This window comes from Octopus bimaculoides, chromosome 11 (assembly GCF_046866305.1).
Source record: "Octopus bimaculoides isolate indiv1 chromosome 11, ASM4686630v1, whole genome shotgun sequence".
Lineage (NCBI taxonomy): Eukaryota > Metazoa > Mollusca > Cephalopoda > Octopoda > Octopodidae > Octopus > Octopus bimaculoides.
This window is the reverse complement of record NC_142938.1, coordinates 63,017,498-63,039,050: the sequence shown is the minus strand read 5'-3', so window position 1 is coordinate 63,039,050 and position 21,553 is coordinate 63,017,498. Positions and strand designations below refer to the sequence as shown.

General features: G+C 35.5%; 1 protein-coding gene across 1 annotated transcript in view; it reads left to right on the top strand.

Moving 5' to 3' along the window:
* Positions 1-21,553, top strand: part of LOC106875733 (uncharacterized) — a 320,818-nt gene that overhangs the window by 283,819 nt on the left and 15,446 nt on the right. The window contains exons 2-3 of the mRNA XM_052971892.2: positions 329-592; positions 10,357-10,529. Of these exons, the coding sequence (XP_052827852.1) occupies positions 329-592; positions 10,357-10,529 (437 nt within the window). The remainder of the gene's footprint in view (positions 1-328; positions 593-10,356; positions 10,530-21,553) is intronic.

Genomic DNA, 21,553 nt, shown 5'->3' with positions numbered 1-21,553 from the left:
TGAGTAAATAAATATTGTATCTGACTGAGTAATCTGAATGCTAAAGGATTCAAGTTGTCGACATTAGGATGGGCATTCATTTGTAGACATCATGCCAAAGCAGACATTGGAGCTTTGAGTCACCAGTTCCTGCCAAACCATCTGACTCATTCCAACATGGAAAAATGGACTTTAAATAATGACAATTATGATGATGACGATTTTTTAGAAACTGTATTTGGATTTGGAAATTATTTTGAAGTAATGATTTGAAGTGATTGATTAAAATAGTTTGAGACAATTTATAAGTTGTTCCAAAATTACAAAACCTTTTTATATTTATTTCCAGGTCAACTGCTGCTGATAGTGTCTGAGCAGGATAATGGTCAGCTGAATCATATCTCTCCTTCGCTCCTCAGCCGTTTGAAGATACTTCAGAGGCACACGACGAACATATGCAAGGAAGCTATTGAGTTTGTACGCATGGATGAGGAAACATATTATCAGAAACTGAAGTATCTTGTGGAAAGGCCATGGATGGTTTTCAAAAAGGATAGGAAAGTTTCTGAATCACTTCGCTGGAGTCCTGATTATTATAAACGTGGAAAGGAATGTAGGTGCAGTCTTTTGTCTATTTTGGTTCTTTAGAATATTGTCAATCTGTGCTGTTGCTTTTATTAATGTTTGCACATTGTGTTATGTGGAGTGGAAGTAGAGGCTAGGTTATGGCTGTGATGTGAGATGAAAGTTACAGAAGAGAGAAAACACAAGTAGAATCTAGGTGTTCTGTAGAGCAAAATTTCTCGTTAATAACAGAGAAGCCAAAAAAAAAGAATATGGCTTAAAGATTCTGGTCTTTAGAAAAACTCAATCTTGGCATTGCAAAACACTCAACCACACACATCAATACACAGTGTGTGTGGTACCACCACTCAAAGTCTCTCTCTCTCTCTCTCTCTCTCCCCCATCTCTCTCTCCCCCCTCTCTCTCTCTCTCTCTCTCTCTCTCTCTCTCTCTATATATATATATATATATATATATATATATATATATATATATATATCCACACACACACACACACACACACATATTTAGTTTTCAGAAAGATTCATTCGGATTTTCTCATTCATTTTAATCCTTTCTTAACGTTGGGTGAATTAATTCAAAAAATATTTTCTGTGTAGTGCTTCCTTTTTTTTTTTTTCCTGTTGTTCTTTTTTTATTCATTTTTTTTCTTTTTTGCCTTTTCATAGCCCTATTCTTCCTCTGTAGCTTGTGTTTATCGTTTTTTGAAATTTGTATAAATTTTACCTCTTTTCAGAGTTATGACAATGCATTGCCAAATATAAAAACAAAATCAAAGTTATCTGACAATCCAATACGCACGCGCGTGCGCGTGTGTGTGAGGTATATTTTAATTATTGAGAAAAAACAAATATATAATAAATCTTTGTGGCCCTTTAGAGATTGTCACACAATCATTTCCTAAAGGATATGTCATTTTAGTCCACTCTCACTGACGATGTGTCCACCTCATCTTTTACTAGTATCCAGCACTTCAAAAACTAATGACACCAACAAACTTTCTCTCCATAATTCTGTAGACATGGCCATGTGGTAAGAAGTTTGCTTCTCAACCACATGGTTTCAAGTTCACACCTACTGCATGGTGCCTTGGGGCAAGTATCTTCTATTGTGGCTCTGAGCCAACCAAAGGGCCTTGTGAGTAGATTTGCTAGACAGATAGACAGGACCTGAAAGAAGCTAATCATATGTATGTATGTATGTATGTATGTATGCATGCATGCATGCATGCATGCCTGCCTGCCTGCCTGCCTGTCTGTCTGTTTGTCTGTCATTCAGTTTATTTCAATATTTCTTGCCAATAGGGAAAGGGTCGGTTTCTAACCTAAACCCAAGGCTTCTTCACAGGAATTTCAACATCTACAACAGGGTATTTTTGTTTGTTTGTATGTATGTATGTATGTATGTGCAGATTTGAATGTTTTATGCATGTATTCTCATGCATATGTATGTATGTATGCATGCATGTGTGTGTGCAAGTTTGGGTGTATGTTTGTGCGTGTGTGCATGTTTGGGTGTATGTTTGTGTGTGTGTGTATGTTTGTGTGTTACTGTCCCCTCCTTGCTTTGACATCGCATTATAGTTGAAAATATGTTGCTGTCATGCAAGCATTGTCCTTCGTTTCTAATCTTCAGCAACATTTCTGGTCATGGGAAAATCTCACCTTACTTGGAAACAGGTGAGAGTTGGTGACTGGAAGGGCACTATGCCATAGAGAATCTGACTCAACAAAATCCATTTGACCCATGCAAGCATAGAAAAATGCATGTTGACTAATAACGATTGTAGTCACAAAAGCAGAGGGTGTGGAAGTTGTTGGTGAAAGGTCTCTTTATGTCGTAGTCAAGCTGGAGTGACAGCAGTAGTGGAGTTGCACAGGGAAGTAATAGAACTCAAGTCCATCCTCCAGAAGGAAAAAGGAAACAGAAATACCACCAAAGTCACAGGTGTTTTTTTTTATCTGGGGAGCTTACAGGCATCATCATCATCTTCATCATCATTTCACATCTGTTTTCCATGCTGGCATGGGTTGGATGATTTGACAAGAGCTGGCCATCCAGAGAGCTGCACCAGGCTCCTGTCGTCTGTTTTGGCATGGTTTCTATAGCTGGATGTTCTTCCTGATGCCAACCATTTAACAGAGTGTACTGGATGATTTACACGTGGCACTGGCACAATTGCTTTATATGTGACACTGGCATGGGTGCTCTCTTTGTGACACCAGCATGGGTGCTTTTTGTGTGACACCAGAATTGGTGTATTTTATGTGGCACCGACACAGGTGATTTTTACATAGCAGTAGCACCCACAAGCTCACAAGACAAGGACCTCTTGGCTGAGAAAGTGAGTGGGGAGCATAGCCATAAAGGACATACCCGTATGTATGGAAGATCTGTTTGACCATTTCCAGTCTGAAGCATGCAAGCAAACGTGTATTAGTTGGATGAAGGTGACCAAAGTGTTATTTCTGTGGTAAAACTGATACCTCAGAGAATTCTTCCCCATTTGAAAGAGGTCAAGTGCAAGGGCACCTCTCTCAGGGTTGTGATCTGAAATTTTTGGTAGTGGAGAAGGAACCAAATATCAGTTAGTACTTTATATTGGGAATGAATCTAGCACTTGTAAAGCAAAAAAGAGCAGAACAGATTCTTAGAATCAGTATAAGAATTATTTAATTTTTTTTTTTTTTTTTTTTTTCTGCTGCATGAAGACATGACAGAAGCAAATGTTGCTGCCTGGTGTGAAGTGTCTCTGTCTCGACTTCCAGTGAAATTTTTTTAGGACTTAGCTTGAGATCTTGAAATAGTTGTCATTTAAGAAGATTTAGGTGAACAAAAAAAAGTGAGATCAACAAAAATAAAACATTTAATAGGATTTATTCATTCTATTGCAGACAAGCAGGAAAGAAGAAATATGCCATCATTATTATTATTATTATTATCATCATCATCATTATTGAAGAGGCTGCATTGCATTTCTACAGTATAAGTTTTGGAAATTTTTTTTTACCTGAAAGAGGATATTTTTTTTAAACTTTTTCATTGATAATCATGAAGAGCTTTGGATGCAGTTTTCTCTTTTTTGACAATGTCCTCTGGGTTGTCTTCTCATTTAAATTTTGTGACTTAAAAGAAAAACAAAAACTCAATCCCTCGCTTTTAAAAAAAAATGGATTTCAGCCAAAGAATCATAATGTTCAAAGTGGAATCACGTGAGAGAGAGATGGAGAGAGAAAGAGAGAGATGGAGAGAGAAAGAGAGAGATGGAGAGAGAAAGAGAGAGATCACAGGTAAGCAGAAGGAGAGAGTTAGTGTCAAGAATGCTAATCAACATCTCGCTTGCAACTGACACAAAGGCTGCAACAATAGCAACAAAAACATTGATGTTAGAGCTGAAGCTACTTGCAAATATTACACTGACATCACCCATTAAGTGAAGGAAACTAGCATTACCACTTCGCAAAATTATCTTTCTTCTGTTCTGAGCCAGTGAACAGTTCAGTCATTCTTCCATGGCAAGGAAGAAATTATCAAGAAATATAAAGGTGACACAACTCACCCTAGGGTCATGAGATTTCCAACCAAGAAAGAGAAAAATGTGCCCATAAAAGAACCACTGGGTACAAGTATATAAACCGTAAAGACCAGAACTAAAACCCAGCCTACAAGAAGTACAACTAGGTACAGGTGTAGGTGTCATCATCATCATTGTTTAATGTTTGCTTTGCATACTGACAGAAGCTGGACAGTTTGACATGGAGCTGGCTAGCAGAGAGCTGTTCAGACTCCAACTATCTGTTGTAGTAGGGTTTCAACGGCTGGGTGCCCTTCCTAATGCCAGCTACTTAACAGAGTGTGCTGGGTGCTTTTTACATGCTACTAGCATGGGTGCGTTAACACAGTACCAGCACAGGTGTTTTTTAAGTGGTACCAACACCTGAAAGGATAGACCTGTATGAGTAGAAGGCTTTACTTAGCTTGATGTGTCTTATCAAGTACAGCAAATCCCTTGTCATTTCTTCAGTGAGGCCCAGCGTCCAAAGATCCTTTCTGACCACTTCATCCCGCGCCTTCCTGGGTCTACTCCTTCTACAGGTACCCTCCACAATTAGAGCTCAGCACTTCTTTATGCAGCTGTCCTCATCCAATCACATCACATGATCAAACCAGTGCCGTCTTCTCTCTTGCACACAACATCTGATGCCTCTTATTCCCAGTTTTTCTCTTAAATCATTTACACTCTGTCATGGTTAAGAAACTTCTTTCCTAACCATGTGGTCTCAGGTTCAGTCCCATGGCTCAGTACCTTGGGCACGTGTCTTCTACTATAACCCCAAACCAATCAAAGCCTTGTGAGTGAATTTTGTAGACAGAAACTGAAAGCAGCCCATGATATGTGTATACATACATGTATGTATGAGGGAATGCTGAAAAGTTGCTGGCTTTAAGGGTATTGTGAAAGGCCTGGTTGAAGACCCAATCTTCCAAGTTGTTTTACAGGGCTTAGAAAAACTGAAAGACCACTGCAATAAGTGTGTGAAGAATATGTAGAATAAAATTATAATTTACTAATTCTCCTGTGTTTTCTTTTACCCAAAACCAAGAACTTTACAGCACCTCCTAGTATATATATATATATATATATATATATATATATATATATATATATACATATATATACATATATATATATATGTGTGTATATATATATATATATACATATATATATATACATATATATATATATGTGTGTATATATATATATGTATACACATACGCACACACCACACACCACACAAACATATATGTATATATACACATGAGGGGGGGCTGAACACATCTTAGTTTTAAGAGTATCACGAGAAGCCTGATTGGAGGACCAACCTTTCAATTGTTTTTGCAGGGCTTAGAAAAACTGAAGGACCGCTGCAATAAGTGTGTGAATCTGAGAGAGGGATATGTTGTATAAAATCATAATTAACAAATCCTCCTGTATTTTCTTTTACCCAAAGCCAGGAACTTTTCAGTCCACCCCCACTGTATGTATGTATGGAAAGGCATATGGCCTAGTGGTTAGGATGTTGCACACAGGATCACTAAATCATGAGTTTGATTCCTGGTTCAGGCAGCATGTGGCGTTCTTAAGAAAAACACATCATTTCACATTTCTCTGAGTGGAAAAGTAGGAGAATCATTGGTGTGTTAGCAGAAATGCTTTAGAGTTTATCTTCTCACTCTCTACATTCTGAGTTCAAATCTCACCTGCCTGGATGCATGGATGGTCACAATTTTTTTTTGACTGACATGTCTTCTCAAGCAGAGAAAGCTGCCAGAAGTCTCAGCCCCTTGTCATCTCCTCTGTGAGGCCCAATATTTGAAGATTCTTTCTCACCACTTCACCCCAATTACTATGATAACAGCAACAACAAGAGCAAGTGAAAATCCAGGAAAATACAAACATAAACAGGGTCACCACATGCTTCAACCCCCTCAAATATGGAAGAGGTTGAATCCAGGCCAAAAGTGAAACAATTGACAAAAACAAAAATGAAGTGTGTAACTGGCAAAACCAGTAGTCTTGCTCCCTAAACCCAAAGGTTTGGCAGCATCGAGTCAAACAAAATCAAAAATGGCATGGTTAAACACGGAAGTCGGCTGACAGGCTCTGTAACATCAAGAGCAACTACAATAACCATAATAACAGCAACAACAACAACAAAAACCATTACTGCTGCAGCAATAACAACAATCACAATAAAACAGCAATAAAAGTCATGTCGTCACCAACAAAGGAGTAACAGACATAACAACAACAATAACAGACAAAACAACAATTACAGCAACAAAACATAAACTCCTCAATGGTCCCATTCTCTAAAAGTGGAATGAGAATTTAATGGCGCTTGTTACTTGCTTACAGCTGTCTGTCAATATTGATGATGATATTGTCCTCTAGGAATCTTATTCTACATTTTGTGAGTTGATAGATGTGTAAACAGTGCAATCCTGGAATGGCATGTCCTTGGACATAGATGACAAGGGAAGCTGCCCGTTATGTTGTTGGTGCGTCTGAGATGATGATGTTGACATCTCTTTTCTTCAAGTTCCTCACGTCAGATTAGTTCAAAGTGTGCAGCTTCTTTGTGACAAAGGAAACACCAGGTTTTCCAGTTCTGATGGAACTTGTACAGTCAAAGAGAAAATATTCATGACAGGTGAAAATTTTGATGCACCAACCCACTCTTGTAGGTTCGTTACTAGCACTAATTAAGTAGTTACAGTTTGTTTTGGATGGTTTAAAAGAAAAAAAAATTAGTATACAGGAATTTCCAGAGGGATGATGTTATGGGGAAGGATTGGATGGAAGTATAACCAGATACATATATGAACACTAAAGCCTGAATAGAAAGTAGAGAAACACATTGCTAATACAGACAAGAAAGAAGATAGAAAATACAGATGAACATTTAGATAAAGCAGTGCATTGCTTGCCACTGGCTCTCAAGACCAGAGTTGAACTGAATTGTGGTTGGAAATATAGTTGTGAGGTCATTACAGAAATATTCCTATACACACACATGTGCACATACATACACAGACACACAGTTATGTATATACACACACACACTGTACTGAAGTAGCAGGGGATTAGAAAAATAAGTCCTTACACTACTAAATCCTGCTATCTATGAATAAATTCCATCCAACACAGTATTATATTTGACTGTTGGTATTTGAGTATATGAACCAAAGTAAATCCCAGAACTTTATTATCGATCTGTAGTCATTGCTAAGTGACTAGTTAGCTGTATTATTCCTTACATTCACATATATAACTGATAAAAATCATGTGTAGATAAATGTTAAAGATGGAGGGACATTTTCAGCACTATACATTGATAGTTTGAGTGCATTGTGTTGCTCTTTCCCTGCAGGACACAATTTTGTTTGATAAATGTTGTTACATTTGCTGTTAGCTTTGATTTTCTTTTAATCAATATGAAAAAGGAGGAAACAAAAAGAAAAAGGAAGAAAACGAAACATTGTTTTACTATATTAGTTCATAGTTAGATTCTCTGAATAATTCTTTATTTATCAATTTTGGAGAAAGCTGATTGCTTGGCTCTTAACTTATTTTGTTCATCTAATCTCTCAAACTATACATTTCCTATATTAATTGTAACACTCATATCTGACAGTTCCATTTCTATTTTCATTTACCAACCTTCAGTAAATACCAGCCCTCCCAACTGTACAGCTTTCTAAATATTCTTTCCGATATTTCTGATATATTCCATCCCTTAGCTATCATTGCACTGACAACTATCATTTATTTAGTCCATTTTCTTAAGGATATAAAAATATAAATCATTGAATACATCATCTGATGGTGACTGGGTATAAGCTCACCGATATTAATAACTCCTCTTCATAAATCTAATCCTTTTCTCCAATATTTACAAAGGCTGCAGGTCGTAATGTAAAGATTCGTTTTGCTATTTAGCCAATTCTTTCTTCATTATTAGATAACTGGATTCTTTTCCGTATGGTGCGTCATCCCCTACTTAATGGCTATAGTTATCCCCCTTGAGTAAAACTAAACCATTTAAATTACCAGTAATGTCAAAATTATTTTTATAGTGGGTTTTTCTTTATGCCTATAAGACCAAAATGTGTTCATGATGACTCAGAATATCAGAATGGTGTCCCCAAATAATTTTCTTCCAATCTTCATGATCAATAATTGTTGAGTCTATTTTGGAATTTGGTTGATTCTCTGTAGTTGAAATTGTTTGTGTTGTATGAGAGAAAGAGAAAACGTTTGCGACTTCAAAATTTTTGCAGCACTTTTCAAATAAAATATATACAGATCTCCTGTTGAATACAATGCTCGGTTTATTTTTTTCATAAAAAAAATTATTGTTGTTGTTGTTGTTGTTATTATTATTGTGGTGTGGAGCTGGCAGAACCGTTAGCACGCCGGGCAAAATACTTAGTGGCATTTCATCCGTCTCCATGCTCTGAGTTCAAATTCTGCCAAGGCTGACTTTGCTTTTCATCCATCGATAAAATAAGTACCAGTTGAACACTGGGGTCAATGTGATTGACTTACCTTATCCCCTTTTCCCAGAAATTGCTGCCCTTGTGGCAAAATTTAAAACCATTGTTATTATTATTATTATTATTATTATTATTATATTAGGCAGCAAGCTGACAGAATTGTTAGCATGCTAGGTAAAATGCAAAGTTCAAATTCCTCTGAGGTCAGCTTTGCCTTTTATTCCTTCAGGATCGATAAAAGAAGTACCAGTCGAACATTGGAGTCAATGTAATCAACTTATCTCCTCCTCAAAATTGCTAGCCTTGTGCCAGAATTTGAAACCATTGTTGTTGTTATTGTTATTGTGATTTCTATTTTTTTCTTTTTTTTTTTATACAGTACATGTCTTGAAATGATTATTATTAAAGAAATCAATATTTCATAGATATGTATCTCTTTTGTTCGGCATTGAATACAGATCGAGTATCTTAAGTATAGTCTCAGATGGAAGATTCTTTAGTGTTGCAATCATGGTTCAATTTATTCCTGCAGACTATTCCTCACAAAAATGTAATTACTTCAAATGTTTGCATGAACATGGTAAATTAATCTTAGGTTAGGAAAAGTTGCCATAGGAAAAGATTTGGAATTAAACATACAACATTAAAACTTGGTTCCAGTTTTGTCTATCTCTTTAACTGGCCATTTTTTTCTTTTTCTTGGCTTTTTTTTTCTTATGAAAGCCTGTTCCGTTGCTGTTTTCAGCTTAAATAATATATTTTGTAGAAGAAACTTGTTTTAACTATTAATATGTAAGTATCTAGTTTGAAACACCTTAGTCATGCTAACATGGAAAAAAAAATGTTTATAAAACAGAAAAAAAAGAAAAAGTAACTTTCTCCTTAAAACTTATAGAAGTCTCAGAGCAGTCCAAATCATTGTCAGTCTGAGTGTGTGTGTGTGTGTGTGTGTGTGTGTGGTGGGAGAATTGACATAAGTAAAAAAAATTGGTAAAAGGAAAGAATATTTAGTAGGAATTGATAAATGATGAAATGTCTGTAACAAGCATTTCTTACTTTCAACATTTATTTCATGAATTTCCTGCCACTGTTTCAAAATACAAAAAGACAGAAAAAGGAAACATAATTACATTGCTTAGTTAAATAAATTGACCTATGCTTTCTTGAGTTTTTTTGTTTCTTTTTTTTTTGTGTCCCCACCACAGTTCTTTTTTTTTTTTTTTTTTTGCCATTGTACTACTGTCTAGTTTGGGATTTCGGGCTTCCAATTCATAATTCATTTATGCAGTTGTTGGTTCTTTTACTTTGCATATTGTCTGGTTCTTTACTTGATGACTTCCAGACTCAATCACATCACTTGTCATTTTTTTTTTTTTTATACTCAAAGAACCATAATTTCTTGATGCAGCATAAAGTTCTGGTCGTCAGATTGCAATAAATTGCAGCAATTTATCCATTCAGCATTTCATTGATCCATTTTTTTCTGCCCCCTATTTCTGACAGGGTTGTGTAGGCACATCCTCCATAGGGTCCTATCAGACCAAAAACAAGGTGATTGGATAAGATCCATAGTCTCGGTTGGCCATGCTTGGGAATCCAACAGGAAGGTTTAATGACTGTAACAGTCTACCAGTATTCATAATTATTCACCTACCCAGTTAGGTAAACATTTCTCTCTGTGGATTACTGTTGAAACTTGTTTCTAATTTCTTGAAATGGCTTCTTTTTCAGTGTATGGAGAAATTGAAGAAAATACAAGTGATAACTGCATGCAAGAATTAATCGGTTCCAGTGAACATCCTCGATGTTCTATCAGCAACAAATGTGCCCAGATAATGACCTGTCGAGGTTTGATGGAATATTCCATAACTCACCAGTTATTGTGGTTGATGCTAGCTGAACAGGTAACAAAAATCTTTCTACTAAACTATTAGAAATGCATTGTTCTTGTAGGAGATTGGTCAGACTATTGATTTTAGCTCTTTAACATTTAAACAAACCATATCTGGCCCAAATATCCAAAATGTTTCATGTTCAAACTGGCCAGATCTGGGCTGTCACACCTACCCTACAATATCATTTTAAAAACTAACAATCACATCATTGAAATTTCAACGTTATGAGATAATCCCTGGTTAATTAGAAATAATGTGAATCAATAAGCTTTACAATCTGACAGAATAATCTGAATTTTAAGGGTTAAACTGATATGTTCCACCCTTAGCATAGACATGGAAATGGCCCATGTTCTCTTGAGACAAGTTGTATGTTATAACTTGCTCAAGTAAAAGATAAAATACAAATCTGACGCATACAACATGATTGAAGGTGGTTGCCATTAGAGGTTTGACTGCTATTTTTTGACAGCTGAGTAAGCAAGCTGTCATTTCAACTGTTCCTGTAAGCAATAATTTATATTATACTTTTGTTAAGAAATATTTTGTCATTTGAGGGAGATTTGATTGCTATTTCTTGAAGATTGAGTCAACACATAGAAGTTCCTATATTGGTTTGTCTAAGTTAAGATGCTAAACTACTAGGCTGTGGTTTCAAATGTTCCTGTTATTCCTGTTAGCATTGATTTATTCTGTACATTCATTGATATATTTTGTTCTGATTTGAGGGTGAGGTGATTGCTATTTCTTGAAGATTGAACCAACATATAGTGACTCCTTCATTGGTTTAACTAATCTAAATTAAGGTGTTAAACTGCTACTTTGGTTTCAAATGTTCTTGTAAGCAGTGATTTATACTTTCCTTAAGATATATTTTGTTACTTCCATCATTACGTTCACCAACCAGACATCACTATTGCTTCACAGTTCAATAGGCAGCAGTACAATGTAAAACAATATATTTGCTGAACTAGTCAACCTCGGCTTATTATCAATTTTCGTTGATAATACAAGAAAAACTAACTTACCAAGACATTTGACAAGAAACAATGGAATTTAAAATTGATATTTTCTACAGCAGTTAGGAAAACAAGAAATCAAAAAAAGTGAAAAACAGAAAAGATCGAAACAAGTAAACAAACAAATGATATTTTAGATAAATGTCAAATGTATTTAGATCATAAATGATAATATTGATATATATTCTAAATGCTAACAAGGAGTATTACTGACGTATCGATAAATAGGGCCGTAGCAGCAATTTAGCACTGTTCAGTATCAGCCACACTTATCATTGTTTCATTATCAACATCATTTTAACATCCAATATTCCATGCTTGCATGGATCAGTCAGACTTTGTTGCAGAGAATTTTCTACAGCTGGATGTTTTTTTGTGTCCAGACATCCATGGCAACATGTCTGTCTGTAAATATATATATGGGAAAATATTACCTTGCTTGGAAACAGGTGATGGTTGATGACAGGAAGGGTATCTGGCCATACGAAAAAATTCCACCTCAGGCACAGAAAAGCGGACATTAAAAATGGTGACAATGATGATGATGAAAACAACCACCACCTCATGCAATCACTACCGTATAACAGCTACCACCATATCTATTTACAACCATCACACCATACAGTTGCTGCCATAAGACCAACACTACCACCACCACATACAATTTCTACTGTAACACCACTGTCACATCATATCACCACCACCCATCGCATTACTAGTACAGCAAACAAATTTCAAGTACTGAATTTCTAAATGGAAGTTTGTATTATGAATACAAGTGATGTTTGTGTGAAAAATAATTCAGTGAATAAAATCTGAAGTAGATAACTGTAGCTAACATATTTATTGAAGTTAAGTAAATGGACGTGTGAATAGGGCCTTTCTTCAACAAATCACCATACAATATTGCTGCAGTGATGAGTTAGAAGAGTCTGGACTACGTCGAAGTCTTTTGTTAACATATTTGATCTTCTTCACCTTTCTGCCTGCTTTACCATCTACGCCTCTGCCATTCTCTCCTTGCTTTACCATCTGCACCTCTGCCATTCTCTCCTTGCTTTACCATCTACACCTTCGCCATTCTTCCTGCTTTACCATCTACACCTTCACCTTCTCCCTCGCTTTGCCTTCTTTATATCTTCAGCTTTCTGGTTTTGACTTTCTAACTTCTTCATCTTTGCATCATACTGTTTGGCTGACACATTTGTATTAAAACTTCCTCCTTATTCCACCCTTTCCCAACCTGTCCCTTGTCCCCTCCATCACCATGTGTTCCTATTGTAACAGAGCCATAAAGTTTGTTCCAGTCTGTCAGTCACCCAGCCAAACTATTGTAGTCCTGTCATCATAACAAGATTGTTATCATCTGTTTTATCAAAGTTTCCTCTTCCTCATTATCACATTAAATAATATTTTATGTACTCACTTACCTGACCACTTGACCAACAGAGTCCATTCGACTGGCGGGGTGTGTGTAGTGGGGGGAGGGAAACTATTGTTCTCAGTTCCCATTCAGTTCTATACACCAACTGAATAAAATGTTGGCATTTCCAGAAAGTTCTTAAATGTATTCTTCTACAGCAGTACATATTTCATTACCTTACCATATTCTCAGAAATTTCCACTGAAGCGAATAATATGGTTTTTCAAAACGGTTTAAAGAAAAACTTTTTAAGAAAAGAAAAATGGAAAAAAAAAGATGAATTGGTTTTGAATTTTTACTTTTATAATGAAAAAAAAAAATTATTGATGTTTACATTGCAGATTTTGTTTTGTATTTCTGCTTAATGATTATTTTCAACCAGAAATCAATAACTTGTTTGAAAGTGGAACTTCGCAGTATTCTTCAGCAAAAATATTATGAGAGTAGCATTAGTATATGTGAAGTTTATTGAGAGAGAAAGTCTGTTGTTTGGTCTAGTGATCTCTGTGGAAATCTTTCAACTGGCACCAGTTTTTCATTCATTACCGTTTCCTCTTCATCTCTGAAACGTTCTATCCACTTAACTTACCAGCTTAAAATAGTTTCCTTTTAGAAGCGAATCAAACAAAAGACTTATTTTGAACAAGTCTTTGAGATGTAGTGAAAATAATGTGCTATGCTCTGTGCTAATCCAGATTATAAATATAAATATAAATATATATATATATATATGTAAATGTAATGTATATGTATATTTATATATATATATATATATATATATATATACATATATATATATATGTGTGTATGTATATGTATATGTAATGTATATGTGTATATATATATATATATATATGTATATATGTATATATATATTTGTGTATATATATTTATATATATATGTGTGTGTGTGTATTTATATATATATGTATATATATATATATATATATATATATATATATATATACGTGTGTATATATATGTATATATACATATATGTATATTTATAAATATGTATATATATATATGTGTATATATATATATATATATATATATATATATATATATATATATATATATGCTTATATATATATATATATATATGTATAAATATATATATATATATATATATATATATATATATATATATATATATATATATATATATATATATATATATATATATATATATATATATGCACACACACACACATATTCACAAATGGAAGGTGTAAAAGACAGAGTAAAAAAAAAATTTTTTTAATAGAATTTTTTAAAATAGTAAAATAGAAATTTTAAAAAAATTTCAGGCAAACAAACAAACAAAAAAATTGCTGGAATTTAATTGAACTATTCTTGTCAGGAAATATAAGAAGACAAGAGACAAAGAAGGAGAAAGGCAAAACTATTGTTGTTGTTGTGGTTGTAGTCATCTTGTGATTGTTATAATTAGAATAACTTAGTATTGGAGATTGGTGATATGATAAGTAATTATTGCTCGTGATGGAGGCTGGGCGTTTGTTGAGCTACATTTAACTCTGTGTGTGTGTTGAAGAGAGACAACCAACAACTGTGAGACATTATGGTGGTGGTGTTGGCTGTGGTGATGGCACACTTGCTTTGACAATTGTTTATTCAGTGAAGCATTCATGACATGTTGTGTGTGACAGTGCGTGTGTGTGTTTTGAGAGAGAGAGAGAGAGAAGTCAATCAGAATAAAAACAGTTCTATGTTTGTGTGTAACTCTATGTATGTATGTGTGTGTGTGAGAGAGAGAGAAGGAGACACTGTGTGGGGGAGAGAGACTTTGTGTTTGTGTGTGTGAGAGAGAGAGAGAGACATTGTGTGTATGTGTGCGAGAGAGAGAGGGGGAGAAAGAGAGAGGCAGTGAAGAGAGAGAGAGAGACATTGTGTGTATGTGTGCGAGAGAGAGAGGGGGAGAAAGAGAGAGGCAGTGAAGAGAGAGAGAGAAGTCACCCAGAATAAAAATGGTGTACGTGTGTGTTTGACAGTGTGTGTGTGTGTGTGAGAGAGAAAGAGAGAGACTGTTTGGGGGTGGGAGAGAGACTATGTGTATAAGAGAGACAGTGAGAGAGAGAGAAATAATCCAGAATATAACAGTTGTGTGTGTGTGTGAAACAGTGCATGAGTGTGTTTAGAGAAGTCATCCAGAAGAAAAACATTTCTCTCTATGTGTGTGAGAGACTGTGTGTGTGTGTGTGTGTATGTGTGTTATGTAATGGTGAATTCCATCCAGATAAACATGGACGTGAGCATGTGGCCATTTGGGTGTTTAAATAGAATTTGCATGCATACTAGCGAAGCAAGCAGTTCAAACTCTTACTCTGTCACTGTGTGCAGTTGCATGCATATGCACACTTTAGCAAATGCAGTAATCCAACCATTCATTACATCTGTTTTGTTTAATAAGCCAGCATGGGTTGGTGGGCGAGTAGCTTTATTTATAAGTTTAGACATTTGTATATGAAGAGTGAGAAGAAGCATTTTTACAGTTGGGTGGATGCCTTCTCCTATTGCTAACCATTCATGCTTAAACTAGGAATGAGATCTGAAGCATGAAGAGTAATTGTCTTATCTCGAAAGATATCCCATCATAATGGTTCCAACAGGATTTGATCTCATGATTGTATTTAATAATCCAGCTTTTGTACATCATATAGTTTGTTTGTTTTTTATGAAATATATTTTCTTTTTTTATCTTTTACTTGTTTTGGTTATCAAACTTTGGCCATGCCACGGAGGGTGGGGGACACTGGCTTTGTGGGGTGGAGTTGTTAGTCACAGAAATCAACCCCAGCATTTGTTTTATTTTTTTGAGTCTGATACTTACTATTTTATTGGTCTCCTTTGCAAAGCTGTTAAGTTACAGGGTTGTAAACAAGCCAACACCAGTTGTCAAGTGGCAGAGATGACAAACACACACACACACACACACACACACATATATATATATATATATATATATATATATATATATATACATACAGGGTGAGTCAAAGGTAGCACCCTGTTTCTGGGAAGTCTTGCTTTCTTTGTTGTTTTGCAGGTTATTACTGACAGTTTTGAAAGTCACTAAATCTGGATCATGTATCATATTGTTAATATTCTTTGATACCCCAACCCATAAAACAAGAATTGGGAGACAAAGGTATCTCCCATTTGGGAAGTCATATATATAGTTCTTGGCATTACTAACAGAGAAGACAGATCAGGTATAAGAGGTACTGAGCAGATTAGAGCAGGAATCAGGGGAAGGTAGGATTGTACTGTAACGCAAAGAAAACAGCTGCAAGTATTCAACCACGAAATGCCTGTATCAGTGAAAGTGAGAGATGGTAAGTCGCTGAGGGTAGTTGGAAATTTCAAATACCTTGGTACATGGACACAAAGTATTGAATGGTAAAGGGTTAAATTTAGTGGTGGAACATGCCTCACAATTGAATACCAGAGTTTTAACTTTCATTGTATCCTCATCTGTTCTGGTCCAGCCAAATAATTTTCACTATTCTGCTGTACTGATTCTTTTTGTAGACCATGTGTAAGGAATAGGCCCAAAATAAACTGGGAATGAAAATTATACCTGACATCAAGCTTTATTTATTTATTTACTTATACTAGGTTAGAAAGAAAGTCCTATCACATTTCAAGATGGGAAAGAAACAAATGTTTCTTTGGACTTAATTGATATATTTAATCTAGATAATATCCCACCACCCTGGTTGTTGATAACCTGTTCTAAAGACCTACTTTAGAATAGCAGTCAAGGACTGTGTGGTTAAAAAGTTTCCTTCCAAACCATGTGCTTTCAGGTTCAGTACTACTACAAAGCACATTTGGCAACTGTTTTGTGCTATAACCCCAGGTCAACCAAAGTCTTGGGAAAAGATGTGGTAGGCAGAAACTGAAATAATCTGTTGTACGTACATACATACATACATGCATGCATACATACATAAATATACACACACACACACACAAACACACACACATACCAATAATAATTGGAGCACTAGGTTTTAGTAAATGCTTCAAAGAGAATCTTGATAAACTGGGATTTTCAGAAGGAGAAATCGACCAGCTAATTCGTACATTACAAGTGCAATCTGTGAGTGGAACAGTAAAAATATGCAAGACTTTTCTCAAGTTCCAAATGTGAATTTGTCTGTGTTAACTACATCTCAAATGTAATTGACTTGCCCCCACCCCCAAAACTGCTTGCACTATTAATTTTCTCAGAAACAAGAGAGGGTTGGTGACAGCAAGGACATCCAGTTAAAGGAAATTTGGCACCAATGAATCTCATCTGGCCTCTTACAAGCATTGTAAAATGACTGCTAAAACAATGGTGGTGGTAGCGGTGGCAGTGGCGAGGATGAAATTGTTGTTGTTGGTGGTGGTGGTGTATGTGTGTGTGTGAAATAGAGAAGTTAAGCAAATTGAAAATTTATCTGGGATTTATGGCCGTGAGGGATGATTAACAGGAAATTATTATGATGTCATGTAAAGAAAACGTAAATGAAGAAATAAAGAGTAATGTGTTCAAAACGAAAGTAGACATTGTCTAATATAAATTATATGGCTGGAGGGTTGGAAGGACTAAACTAAAACAAGTAACAGAAAATAATCAACAATAAAATATGAAACAGAGAGGAGAACAAAATATTTTGTGAATTCATTTTTTTAGGAATGTCATGGCTTTGCGGTAAGAAGCTTGCCTCCCAACCATATGGTTCTGGGTTCAGTCCCACTGTGTTGCACCTTGGGCAAGTGTCTTCTACTATATCATCAGGCCAACTAAAGCCCTGTGATTGGATTTGGTTGATGGAAACTGAAATAAGCCTGTTATGTATATATATATGTGTGTGTGTGTGTGTGCATGTCATTTGTCTGTGTTTGACTCCCCCACCTCATCATTGCTTGACAACTGATGTTGGTGCATTTACGTCCCTGTAACTTAGCAGTTCAGCAAAAGAGACCAATAGAATTAGTATTAGGCTTACATAGAATATGTCCTGGGGTTGATTACTTCAAATAAAGCCCTTTAAGGTGGTGCTCCAGCATGGTCGCAGTTGAATGATTGAAACAAGTACAAACATAAAAGAATATTTAAAAAACATTGATTTATATGCAATGGAACCCTGGTATGTATTATAACAACAACAGCAACATGGCTAATTTATCTCATGACCTAAAAATTTATATGATACAGTTTGCTATAACATGTAGGGATTGAAACAGAATGATGGTATATCTTAAAAATATATTGTGGCCTGAGAACTTACACTTTAACATCATCTGTCTTCAGACTCCATGTCTGAATTATTGCTGCAAACAGATTTATGAGATCTGCTTGCTTTAATAATGACAATGATGATGGTGGTTGATGATGATGATGATGATGATGATGTTAATAATAATAACAGCAACAATAATTATAATAGTAACAACTATGTTGTTGTTATTGTTAACACCATCATTATTATCAATATTATGATCATCATCATTATTATTATTCTAATGCTTATTCTCATTATTATCATCATCATCATCATCATCTCTAATGCGTGTGAGAGACTAAGAGAGAAAGAGAAGGATAAACAGTAGTAATAAGCTGAAAAAATAAAGAAGAAAGAAAGAAAGAAAAACAGGAATGAGTGAATATTGTCTGTTGTATATTGCCTGAATTGAAATAAAATAAACTTTTTTGATGTGGGGTAATAATTTAGTCACGTTAAACACAGTGGAGCTATCAAAGTCTATTATTTTTCCCTATTATGTAAACACACTTGCATTCACAAAGACAGTATATTTTATGGAAGTTTATTATTTTTCTTCCATTTAAACACACACATGCAAACACACATTATATTACTGAGCGATATTTTCTACAATATTTCGATGTTATTTCATTAAACTTGCAGCTTCTATGAAATCCAAAAGCTGCAAGTCTCTTCTGTATTATCACAACTGAAAACTGACATAAGCTTGATCACCAGATATTAATGTATAATAAATAATAAACTCATTGTTCCGCAAGATCACATGAAGGTATTTTTTCTTTTTATCTGTTTCAGTCATTTGACTGCAGCCATGCTAGAGCACTGCCTTTAGTTGAACAAATCAACCCTGGCACTTATGCTCTGTAATTCTAGTACTTACCCTATCGGTTTCTTTTGCCAAACCACTAAGTTACAGGGATGTAAACACACTAACATCAGTTGTCAAGTGATGGTGGGAGGACAAAAGCAGACAGACAGACACACACACACACACACATATATATACGACAGGCTTCTTTCAGTTTCTGTTTACCAAATCCACTCACAAGGCTTTGGTCGGCCCAAGGCTATTGTAGAGGTCATTTGCCCAAGGTGCCACGCAGTGGGACTGAACCCAGAACCATGTGGTTGGGAAGGAAGCTTCTTACCACACAGCAATGCCTCAGAAGGAATTTTTTTTCTTTTTTTTTTCCATTTTCATCTGTTTTTAGGACCTGGCATGGCTGTGTGGTTAAGAAACTCACTTTGCAACCATGTGGTTTTGGGTTCATTTACACCTTGGGCAAATGTTTTCTCCAACAGCACCACTGCCCCGGCTGACCAGTGCCTCATGAGCAAAATGTGTCTTTGTGTCTGTACTTGTCACCCCCACTACTTGACAACCTTTGTTGGTTTGTTTACATCCCCATGTAAAAAGCAGTTGTGTTGGTGCCATGTAGAAAGTACCTGTGCTGATGCCACGCAAAAAGCACCCAGTACACTCTCTAATGTGGTTGGCATTAGGAAAAACCTTCAGCCATAGAAAACCATACTAAAATACAATTGGAGCCTGGTGCAGCTCTCCGACTTTCCAGCTCCTGTCAAACTCTCCAATGCAAGTCAGCATGGAAAATGGAAATTAAATGATGATGATGATGATGATGATGATGATGATGATGATCTAGTCCTTTTTTTTTTCTTTTTTGTTGTTCAAGAATCTTCATTCCATTTTATTACCTTTTTCATAATTGTCTCAGAAGAATCCAACAACCATTATAACAGAGAATTAAATTTCGTCTCATTAAAAATGAGAAACGAATAATAGAAATGAATCATTTATCTTACCCTAAATGCTGAATCATAGATTAACAGGACTGCATGAACCCTAATTCTATCTTCTAACACTAAACCCTAGCCTTAAATCTGAAATGCTTACCCTAAGCCTTAATCCTAATCCCAACCATCATTGTCATTCATTTTGCATCTGTTTTTCCATGCTGGCATGGCTTAGACAGAATTTGTTGAGGCAGGTTTTCTGTGGCCAGATGCCTTTCCTGTAGCCAACCCTCACTTGTTTCCACACAAGATAATATTTTACCACAGCTAGCCATGTTTTACATGGAAGAGTGGAAAGGAACAGCATCTTTTGCACCATGATGATGCTCATTTACAATTAGACAAGGGTACATCCAAACACATACACACTCAGACATACTCAGACACATACACGCATACATTTACATATAAAACAGGCTACTTTCAGTTTCTATCTGCCATTTCCACTCACAAGGCTTTGATCAATTTGTGACTATATTAAATGCGTTTTAGCCAAGGTGTCATGCAGTAGGACTGAACCCAAGACAACATAGTTGAAAAGCAAGTTTCTTAACCACACAGCTACGTCCATGCCTAAACCACAAACCCTATCCACACCTAAAACTGTGACTAATAATAAGCAATATAAGTTGTATTAAATTTATATTAAATATTATTACATGTAGATGTACTAAAGCCAAAATGAATTAGTCCATCAAGTACCAATTTTAGAAAGTCTGTTGCAGACTGTGTAGTGTAGGATTTCCTTGTAGACTATTCTAAATTCATGTGGATCCCTTCCCAAAAACTTCAGTTTTGTGCACGTGTGTGTATGTGTGTGTGTGTGTGTGTAGTGAGAGGAAATTAGGTGTTTTCCAAAATCCACTTTTATCATGTGAGTCAGTATAACTGCATCAAACCCAGTTTTACTTAGAATGTTCTTGCTGTGTTGCATCTGTTCAGGTCTGCACAAAAGCAAGATGAAACAGAGAAGGAGGAAGGAAGGAAGGAAGGAAGGGGTGATTCATCAGCTTCAAATCAACACACACACACACACAACCCTTTTTTTATCAAATTATCAACCTTGTATATTTAACCTTATCAATTATTTGATTTATTTATCTCAAGCTTACATTTTTATTGATTTTAAATAACTGTTTTCTACTACATGCCTATCATGTTTCTTTATCAGTTTCTGAATGAACTGTTTTGCTTGGCCCACTTTTGATTTACAGCACTTTTGATTTACATACACACACACACAGATATACATGCGCACACACATACACACAAATATCTAGATTTATGTATGTAATCAGGTAAGTGCTAGTGTTTACAAAGAAGATATAAATTTATGCCCAATACAAGAAGTAATGCTTATGTATATTTCACAACTCCTAGTTCCATGTCTCTGAACCTGAGGTTACCTTATAGAAAGGGACTGATTTTAAGAAATTTTCAAAAGATAAAAGGAAATTATTGAAAATACCATTCAAC